The 10,007-nt window shown below is 49.8% G+C and overlaps 2 protein-coding genes across 3 annotated transcripts; one reads left to right on the plus strand and one right to left on the minus strand.

Annotated features, from left to right (window-relative positions):
• Positions 1-104: 104 nt before the first annotated feature.
• Positions 105-2,520, minus strand: LOC120949271 (Golgi reassembly-stacking protein 2). Its single transcript, XM_040366473.2, has 3 exons — positions 2,320-2,520; positions 1,103-2,150; positions 105-1,035 (listed from the first exon to the last, which is right to left on the minus strand). Exons 1-3 carry the CDS (start codon positions 2,380-2,382, stop codon positions 419-421), a joined length of 1,728 nt encoding a protein of 575 aa, XP_040222407.2. The 5' UTR covers positions 2,383-2,520; the 3' UTR covers positions 105-418.
• A 158-nt stretch (positions 2,521-2,678) lies between these two features.
• LOC120953339 (protein fem-1 homolog B) lies at positions 2,679-8,326 on the plus strand. 2 transcript variants are annotated; one of them, XM_040373171.2, is made up of 6 exons: positions 2,679-3,292; positions 5,991-6,730; positions 6,801-7,493; positions 7,562-7,664; positions 7,732-7,873; positions 7,937-8,326. In XM_040373171.2, the coding sequence occupies exons 1-6, from the start codon at positions 3,131-3,133 to the stop codon at positions 8,092-8,094; spliced, it is 1,998 nt and encodes a 665-aa protein (XP_040229105.2). In that variant the 5' UTR covers positions 2,679-3,130; the 3' UTR covers positions 8,095-8,326. The 2 variants fall into 2 exon arrangements, with proteins under 2 accessions (XP_040229105.2, XP_040229106.2); XM_040373172.2 differs by lacking the exon at positions 2,679-3,292 and adding an exon at positions 5,134-5,348.
• Positions 8,327-10,007: the final 1,681 nt, after the last annotated feature.

The raw sequence follows: 10,007 nt of genomic DNA on the forward strand, positions 1-10,007 counted from the left end.
CCTTCATATTCCTTGCTAATATGGAATGGTGTAAATATTAGACCGACAAAAGAAACCAATTCAATTCTTTCTTTTCTTGGGCGATAAAAAGGCAATCCCTTCAGTTTACTTGACATAATTTTTAGATTTAATAAAGATAACGATACTTTATCCATTGTTTCATAGATTGACTAAACTTAGGCATAACGTAAAGCGCAAGATAAAAATTATACGTGTGTACTTTATCCGGCGAGTCACCCAGGGCAACCAAAATGCACCAAAACATTGCTCCGTCGTGTTCCTTTTCCGTTCGATGGTCGCAGCTCCGAACCGGGTGCTGAAAGATCGTTCCAACGGGTTGGATTGCTCCCTATGTACAACATCCAACGCGATTGCACAATTACCGACCGTTCGTCCCTGTTCCGCGTTGTCATTCGCTTCATTGCAGCGTTGGGGCAGGCATGGTCATTAGCGGTGGCTGCTGCTGCTGGAGCTGTTGCGGCGGAGCGCCCGACACGGGAGCGTTAGTGAACTGCAGCCCTCTGAGCGCTTCCGGCTGAATCGTTGCACTGACCGTTATCGGCGGCATGCCGGGCAGGGAGATGGGTGTCGTAACGGCGTTGCTTTGGAATAGTGTGGATGCGGCCGGAACCGAACCACCAGCACCCGCCGGTTGGTGGTGGGCGGGCGATTGGGACGGATCCGGGATCGGCTGCACCTGAGGGTACGTGGAGTACATCTGTACTGGAGGTTGCGAGCCCCAGGGTTGCTGTGGTTGCTGCTGCTGGCTCTGCAGAAAGTCAATCGTGCTGGACATGGCGTAGCTGTTGGCGCTCGGTGCCACGGCAGTGCTACCGCTGGTGGGGGCAGCCGTCGAGCCATACATTTGGTAGAAATCACTGGCCAGTGTCGAAGGAGGTGGCACAGTGCTAGCCATCGAGTAGGGATTGGCGCCCGTCGTTGGTAGTAGCGAGGGAACGGACGATGTCGGATAGGAAAGGTTCGCCATCGCTACCTGCTGTGGACCAGGTTCACCGTTCGCAGAAGGATTTTGAACTAAAACAAGAATAAAATATTTAAATTAGTAAGAATCTTTGCATATTCAACATTCAATCACAGCTACCTTGTTCAGCGGAACCGGCCGGGGGTGTATAGATGGCAGGACCGACGTGAATCGGTGGTGATGCTACTTCTCCCGGCTGTCCGGCATTATTGTTGTACGCCGGTTGCGTTGGTGTCGTTTGCGTTTCCACATTATTGTTCACCTGATCCGTTTGGCCCGTCGCTGTCGATAGAGTAGCGAACTGGTTGGCCAGATCGCCTACCACCGCCGGGGTTGTCGTTGCCGTCATGGCTGTCATCGTGTTGGTGGGCTGTGAAACCGTAAGCAGATCATGGGCCGCATTGCTAACCGGTGTAGCGAACGTATTTGCTAGCGGGGGCACCATCGGTATGAAGGGCATGGAGCGGTTCGCATTCGTCGTGTCCACCGTCGAGCCCGCCATCGTATTCTGCGTCGCTGTCGTCGCGGTCGGGAACATGGCCGTACTGCCCACCGGAACAACCGGCACGGACTGTGCTCCACCATTCAGCGGCACCTTTGCATCAGCCGGCATCATGCGAATCGGTATCCGGTGCAGATACCCATAGCCAATGCCACAGCCGAGGCTTCCTTCACCGCCCCACTTCGAGTTGGGCGTAATCGTCACCTCCCGGCACCGGTCGAGATCCGTATTGTACACGTACATCTTCAGCGGGCGACCTTCGTGCGATTCGATCAGCGTAAACAGATCCTCGCTCTCGTGCAGTATCGAATCGGCACCGATAATGTAATCCGTGAACGGGATCAACCCAGCTTCCTCGGCCGGGGACGACGGATGCACCTCCAGTATGTGCCACACGTTCTCGTTGGCACCCTCGAACGAGCAAAAGCGTATGCTAACCCCGAGCAGCCCCTGCCCGCCCCAGGTACTGCTGGGCGTAATGTCCACCAGCCGGATGTTCTGCGTCTTGCTGCTGTACACCGTCATCTGGATCTCCCGGTCAATGTTTGCCTTCAGCAGCTCCTTCAGCGTATCGTTGTCCTGGTCCAGCCGAGTGTTTCCGATGGCGAGTATAAAGTCGAAAAATGCTTCCAGCCCCGCCGTCTTGCCCGGTGAGTTGTCTTGCACCTGTGCAAACAAAAAAAGTGACCGTCAACAATTAAGCCCGCATCAACAAACCAGAGCTTTCCACAAGGCCGACCCGCATTTGCAGCGGGAAGGGGGGAAATGCGCTGGATCGAAATTGAACACGTCATCTGTCGGCTTGGCGCACCTACTACAGTGGCCCGAAACTTACCCGCAAAACATGGTATCCCTCGGTTCCGCCTCCCGGTACGGCAATGCTGTGCGATAGGCCCATGTCGTTTACCTAGCAGAGCAGTTTTATCTTGCAATTCGATCAATTATCCACTTTTGTACAGCCAACGATGCGAAAGCCCAGCCGTAGGGAAGGAAAACTTTTTTTTATCTCTTTTTGCTTGCCTGCAACAAACATTTGACACTGTCATAATAATCCGCTGGCTTTTGGACGGAAAACTGGGAGCGCGATCCCACAGTGCGCCTGTACAAACCTTGTGACGGATGTGACAGCTGACGCAAGTTGACAGTGCGCTTGTGGGGGTGAAGGGGAGGAGGGATATGCAGGAGAACCAAATAATAACAAACGTTTATAAATAAACATTCCGTCGCGGGGGAAAAATCGTGATCGCGAGGTTTTTCTTACTTCCGACCGACCAAGATCGTGCAAACGGGAAAGCTCGTGCGGGAATCGTCATTCTTTGTCCGTCGGTTGCGTCGTGAGTGTGTGGTGAAAACCTCGTACAGCACGTCTGGTGTTCTGGCACGCACCCGTTTGAGGTTTTCTGGAATTGCGATCAATTTCAAAGTGTTTTGTTGATTTTCAAATCTAGCTCACAAATTTCATTTTAAAAGTGGCACTGTAAGGATACGTTTTATTCCTTTTTAAACCCTTCCTGTGTTGTGTGTAATAGCCGTTTCGGTGTGTGCGTGTGTGTAGAAAAGTTACAAAAGTGTCGGCCCAAGGTAGTGCTGGTGCCGCGTGCCGTAAGCGGCGTACGCGGTCCATAAACCGGGAAGGTACGGCAAAAATGACTAAAGAATCGGAAGACCTGGAGCGGGAAAAGGAAACCCTCCGGGAGCGTGCCATGATGCGGGTGTACTACGCCGCCAAGGAGGGCTTCTGTACGCAACTGTTGGCCTTGCTCAGTGAGATAAAGGATGAGGAAGAACGACGCGCCATCGTGAATCAGGTGAGCTCTCCATAACCATCCCATTGGATCGACTAGAAAGTCATTCTTTTCCCACACACAGAAACAGAACAGAAAGCACGAAAATCCTCGCCCTTCTTTTAGCGCAGCGTAAAATGGAAGCGGCTACAGCACCACTTTAGGCAAAAACGCTTTACGCTCTCGTCATTTTGGCAAACGACCATACGCGAGCGAAGCCGCACTGCCCCGAACCGCCCACACCTGCAGCCCTCGTGCCGATCATCGACGCACGGGTCCGATCGGCGCACCGTTAATGAACTATAAAATTGTTCGCCAAGACACACACTTTTGCATCACACAGCAACACCGTTGTGTTTTGTGGGTGGAAGAGCGAGCGAGTGAGCTGTTGCGGTGTCATCTCGTAATTTCTGCTTCTAATTTGGTCACATGCAAAACCACACAGACAGCTGCAGAACACCACGCGCTGCTGCAAAGGAAGGGAGCGGGTGAGATACGTCAACCATCCATCGGTTCCCTGCTCCTGCCTGCGCGAGTAAAACTGCAGCTACGCATCGGAAAACCCATGCTCGCGTCACCAGCTCGTTGCGCCTTGTAGTGTGCGCCGCCGGTCGCGTAGTGTGAAGCAAAGCACAACCCCAAACAAATTCGACCGACTTCCGAGCACACACACAACACATTGGACTTCGTTTCTGCAAACATTGGTGTTCTTTTTGGGAGTGGGATGTGTGTATATGTTTGTTTCACGGTCAAGGATAGGTTACGGATTACATGTTCTTAATGCAAATTCAGGGATCCCAATCAAATTGGCCAACACTGCATGCGTGTACCGATCGCTGAATGATCGCTCTTCTAATGAAATGAAAACATGTTATGATGGGCCGACAAAAATGCGTTGCGCAAACAGCTCCTTCTACTTTCGCGCAAACACGCCAACACAAAGACGCAAATGGGCGTGCGGGTGGCGACACAAAGACGCAAATTGCGCGATTTAATTTAAAACCGATGCGTGTGTTGTTTTAATTTTGCAATAAAGTTTATATCCATTGGGAAAGGCAAACCGCAATTTAAACTGATACACACAAGCCATTTGTTTTAAACATTGGGTGCAGATCCTTTTTTTTACTGGTCTTTTGCTTGTATTTTGACACGAACCACGTCCACGCCATTTTGACTTCCGTATACATGGTCGTTAAAATGCTGTGCTATTTTCAAATCGCTTGCACACCAAGAGCACCAAGAAAGAAGCGAAAAAGGAGAAACTAAACCTTAACGAGCTCAATGCCCCGCAACAAAGGCTTCTGGAAGGGCGTCTGCTATGTTTCAAACACGGAATCGAGTCCAACACGACTGAAATCCTGACTTAAAGACACTTTAAATAACTTTATACAATGATTGAAATCTGTAGAAGAAATCGTTATAAAAAGTGAGTGCAATTTGTTGCAATTAATCAGAAAACCCCGCAGAAACTGCCGCTGCCGAGCGCCGGATGGAGACGCCCGGTTTGTTGTAGAACAGCGTGCGGTATTGCGTTCTATTTTGCGCAAAATGGATCACGAAATGTGCTCGTTTTGGACATAAAGAAATGCTCAATTTAAGCATATTATAGCGCGTTAGTATTATTATTATTATTTTGTAATAATGTGTAATACGCGACGAATGTTGCATTGGTATGGCATTTCGCTTCGCAATCGCACCAACACACCCCAAACAACGCGCCGACATCAAGCCGTTTGTTGTTGCGTTTTTTTTTTGCTACCTTTTTTACTACAGCTCTATTTTTCCGGATCGTATTCTAAAAATAGTCCCACGCCACGATCATGTGTAAGAGTGGGGCGTTTCCTTTATCGCTGGCTCGCGGTACGAACAGGAAGGGAGGAAGGGACTGAAGGATAAGTTCCTCTGCCGTAGTGCGGCATGAGAAAAACGTCCTTCCATCCACTATAAAGCCGACAGCATCAGGTCAATGACGTGTAGGAGCAATCTTGGTCGCCATTAGAGCATGAGTATCGCATTCCCAGATATAATTGGATGGAAAAGAGCTCATCACAGGGTGCTACTCAGCATCATCTTCGTCTTGGTAAATCGCGCAAAAAATCTACTACACAATAGCTTTTGATGTGGTTGTGGCATGTGTTTTTGTTTTCGGTTTCATTGTTGATTCACCGAACCAAAACGGGACACGCATTTGCGATGAGATTTTCAAAAACAAAATGCAAAATTAAATACGATCGTGATCGTCACAGCATTTCTTCTTCCGCCCCATTGTGTTGGGTCCGTTTTTGAGAGCTTAAAACAGTCCATGATTTAATTTCTCTTGCAATGTAATAAAACTTGCCGAGGGAGTTCGAGGCCATCCTACTAGACGTGTTACAAATCGCAGACCGATGACGCACCGGCGGTAAGCGTCGCAGGGGGATGAAATGTTTTGAATTGGTGCGAATTCGCAAATGACTCAACGTGAGCCACTTGAAACGCAATAATAATACGCCACCGTTGGAGATTAAAGCGCATCAAGTCGCGAATCAGACGCCTCTCCTACGCATTGTGAGGAAGTGGGATGAGACTTTTCGATGTTCCTTCCTCACCAAAAACTCCCAATTTAGAATGGTTTCATGTTCCCCCGAGCTTGACCCGATTCCGTTTGTTCATCGCTTTTAATAGCCCTTGACACATCGTTTGAGTAACCACGGGTAATTTCTCTTTCTTTGCCTCTTTTTAGGAATTCTACGAAGACGATCACCAGGTGTATACGCCACTGATCGTGGCGACGCTGAACGGCCACCTGGAGGTGGTGCACATCCTGCTCGAGCTGGCCGAACCGGACCTCGAGAAGGAGGGCTGCGTGAAGGTGCACGGCGAGCTGACCGATGGTGCCACCGCCCTGTGGGTAGCGGCCGGCGTTGGCCGCCGTAACATCGTCAAGATGCTGCTCCAGCACGGTGCGCAGGTCGATCACTGTACGAAGAAGGGCTCTACGCCACTGCGGGCCGCTTGCTTCGAGGGACGGTTGGATGTGATCCAGTATTTGATCGAGCACGGGGCGAACGTTTGTACGGCGAACATGTACAACAATACGTGTGTGATGATTGCGGCGTACAAGAACTACACCGATGTGCTGCAGTACCTGCTCGAGAAGGGAGCGAAGGTGAACGAGCAGGCTCAGTGCGGTGCATCGGCCCTTTACTATGCGGCCGAATGTGGCCACGTGGAGGTGTGCGAGATACTGCTGGATAATGGGGCGGTACTGTCACGGAACACGTTCGGGTTGACGCCGGCACTGGCAGCTGCCGAGCGAACGCGCGAGGCGGTGGTACAGGTGTTTCTGCAGCGTCCCGGGCTGCTCACCAAGGTGGAGCGTATCGAGGTGATGGAGCTGCTCGGTGCGTCGTACGCGAACGATAAGGATAACTACAGCTTGGTGAAAGCCTTCCACTATCTGCTTTCGGCAATGGAGCTTAGGTTTGTTGGTGCTAAAATGAAAATGTAAATGCACAAAATACTCACGCTAAACAATCCTGTTTTCTTGCAGATACGAAGATCCGGACAACATCATCCGCAAGCCATTCTTTGAGCCCGTTCCCGCCTACGAGCACTGGGTCGAGTGTCAGACGCTGCAGGATCTGCTCGCCATCCGCTACAATCACAACTCGCTGCACATGGAATCACTTACGATCCGTGAGCGCATTCTCGGCCAAAATCCGGAGGTAGCACATGCCATCGTCTTCCGCGGCGCAATCTGTGCCGACAATGGGCGGTTCGATCGGTGTGAAAGCCTGTGGCTGCATGCACTTCGTCTGCGCCAGCAGAACGGGCTGCAGGTGCAGCGCGATCTGCTCCGCTTCGTGCAACTGTTCTCGCAAGAGTATTCGATCAACGAAACGATACGATTCGACAGTGTGATCGCGGTGCTCGGTGCGTGTGTCGATGAGCTGCGCTACAATCAGCAAAAGATGGCCAACCCTGGTCCGCGGGAAGATCTGGAAGCGGTGGCAGATAATTATGAGATGAATATCGTGACGGTGCTGTACCTGATTACGATCATTACGAAGCTGCTGCGCAAGGAGCAGTTCGTGCGGACGGAGGAGCAGACGCTGCAGATGTACCAGATGGTGTACCAGCTGAACTTGATGATGGTGCGCTTGAGGGATGATCAGACGTTGCTACATCTAGCGGTGAACGGTGTTACGCCGGTGGATGACTTTCACACTGATGATGTTTGCAGGTACGAATGGTTGCTGGAGTTGGTGAGAGAGAAAGTGGTGCTTAGTGTTATCCTTTTTTTGGAAACAGATTCCCCTGTGCGGACACTGTTAGGCTGCTGCTGAAATGTGGTGCTTCTGTCGATGTGGTCGACAATGATCGAAATACGCCTTTACACACGCTAACTTCAACTGTGAGTAACTGGAACCGCGAGCAGGATTTAATTAAATTGCTTCTAACAATACTTTTCTATGTTTTAGCTACAATCGGCTGTGCTGCGTATGCCGGACGCGAATGTAAAAACGGTAGTGAAAGAAATCACGGAAATGTTAATAGAAGCTGGCATTCATCTCGATGCGGTTAACGCGGACGGGTTGAAAGCATCGCAAGTGTGTGTGCAAAGTGAGTGTTCCGCCCTTATTAAGTATCGATATTGTTTACTAAACAGTTGTCTCTTCCCGTTAGGCTGTGTTGCCGCGTTCATCAAAAGCTACGAAACACGTGCCATCAATCTGCGCTGCCTTGCGGCACGAGTGATCGCACAGCATCGGATCCCGTACCGGAAGCTAATACCACGCCAGCTGGAAGCCTTTGTACAGCTGCACTGTACACCGAAAAGCTAGAAGCTAGAGATGTTTCAATTACAATGCAACTTTGGTTGGTCTGCTGATCGGCCCCCAGAGGCGCATGACAAGCCAGCCAGCGGAGCGTGATATAATCAAAATGTAATCCACCCCAGCTCCCCGTTCTACGCAATGGTTTTGGTGCTCCGTCTAACGTACATCTGTTCGAATGGATATGTATTAAATTTTCAGAAGATTTAATAAAAACTAATGCCCAATAATGTATACAAAACGTGTGTGTTGCGTAGCGACTAAACTGGATGAAGTACTAGGCGTCTCCTTCACGAAAAGGAAAGGGTTGTTTAAAAGGTCCATATTTGCTTTCAATGTAAGGAAATATTTGAAATAGTTCACAGCAATTCATCGATATTGTGTGAATAATTTACTACCGCAGCGGGCAAATCGAAAACGTACACCGGTTACGTGTTAAACCATTTGCAGTGCACGTTACCCTTATTGTCGAAGGTAAAGTTATTTTTCCCTGTAGATTCTACAAAGCGGACCACCTGCAACTACGGACAGCACACAAAAAATGGTCCTTTTTGTTTTATATGCTACCAAAATTTTACCCACTCGTCCACGCCGAAAGAAGGAGTATGTTGGAAAAGGTCAGAAGTAACTACTGGCTGACCCGGAAAAGTGTTCCGACAAAACAATGCACAATGGGAAGTTGTTTTGTTTTTTGGTCGCAACTGCTTCGTTAACGACCTGGTCAGCAGGTGTGCTGGTACTGACCGAACCTATCCTAACGTCGATGCTAACGTTCGACCCGAGCTTCGTAAAAGGGTACAACTTTTTCCGTTAAGCCCGAAGCTCAACACGGCAAAGCAGCTTGATTATGTTCGAGTTTCTGGCTAAAAGTGGCCCTGGCCCTGGCCTGGCTGGTGGGGGATGGTTTTCGTCGTTAGCTACCTCATGCCCAAATCCCCCGCACGCTCTGCATCCCTTCCGATCAATCCGTTCGACCGCTCTCACCCTTATGAATAATAAACAGTGGAAAATGAGGACGGTGGACGAAGGAAAGTACTCATTGCCCACCGTTTTCCATGCTCTCCCCCCCGCTTACAACAGTTGTGTGGTTACTCAGGCGTGTAGATACTCACCACGAAACCATGTACGAAGGATGTTTCGTCCTTTTTTCACCTTGCGCTCCTTCCCTCCGTACGGAGTGTTCGAGGGAGACACGAAAAACGCAAATGGCATTTGCGTGCTACACAGCAGCAGCAGCAGCAGCAGCAAGACCAGCTGGAAAAAGCTTTGGACACAAAATGGACAGGAAATGCGTCCTTCGTCCACCACTTTACCATGTCCCCTGTGCCCATCATCATTAACGACCCGCTCAGGTTCATCCTTTCCTCCCTGTGCCAGGTGGTTCGTTTTCCGAAATGCAACCGTCCGCAAAACAAACGCACTAATACATACACGTACATTCATACGCCACGGGTCAATATAATAATCGTCATCCGAGCGGAAAACTGCATTTTGCTCTATTAATTCCTGGCCCGGAGTCCACATTTTTTTTCTTCCTTTCATTCTCTCTATCTCTCCCTCTTTCGCTTTGCCTTGCTTCCGGAGTGTCGTTTTTTATTCTTCCCATCCGTTCGACCAACCTTTCATTTGATTCTGTACGGTCCGGGGGTGGGGTGTGTTTGTTTGTGTGCACTCCCCCACACCTACTAAAAAGAGAAAGGCAAAATTAAAAAAAAAGAGGGAAAACACACTCACACACGATTTATAAATATTTGAGCTTCGGCACAAAGGAAGCAGCTGGTGGGGTGGTTGGCAGCGCAATAGAAAAGAGCATCGGTACGCGATTGATGTAAAAACAAAAGCGCAATGGAAAAGCGCTGGTCCAGGCGGAGAATAGGATGCACCACCACTTCAGCGATGCACTACGCGTAGCGTAGAAGCGA

The sequence above is a fragment of the Anopheles coluzzii genome, chromosome 2, assembly GCF_943734685.1.
Source record: "Anopheles coluzzii chromosome 2, AcolN3, whole genome shotgun sequence".
NCBI lineage: Eukaryota > Metazoa > Arthropoda > Insecta > Diptera > Culicidae > Anopheles > Anopheles coluzzii.

Bases quoted from the DNA above. Each gene is read 5' to 3' on its own strand.
- LOC120953339 (XM_040373171.2), top strand. From the start codon at position 3,131: ATGACTAAAGAATCGGAAGACCTGGAGCGGGAAAAGGAAACCCTCCGG. The intron at 7,665-7,731 runs GTGAGTAACTGG...TCTATGTTTTAG, and splicing joins TACACACGCTAACTTCAACT to CTACAATCGGCTGTGCTGCG. The intron at 7,874-7,936 runs GTGAGTGTTCCG...TCTTCCCGTTAG, and splicing joins ATCGCAAGTGTGTGTGCAAA to GCTGTGTTGCCGCGTTCATC.
- LOC120949271 (XM_040366473.2), bottom strand. From the start codon at position 2,382: ATGGGCCTATCGCACAGCATTGCCGTACCGGGAGGCGGAACCGAGGGA. The intron at 2,151-2,319 runs GTAAGTTTCGGG...TTGTTTGCACAG, and splicing joins AGGGATACCATGTTTTGCGG to GTGCAAGACAACTCACCGGG. The intron at 1,036-1,102 runs GTAGCTGTGATT...TTCTTGTTTTAG, and splicing joins GGCCGGTTCCGCTGAACAAG to TTCAAAATCCTTCTGCGAAC.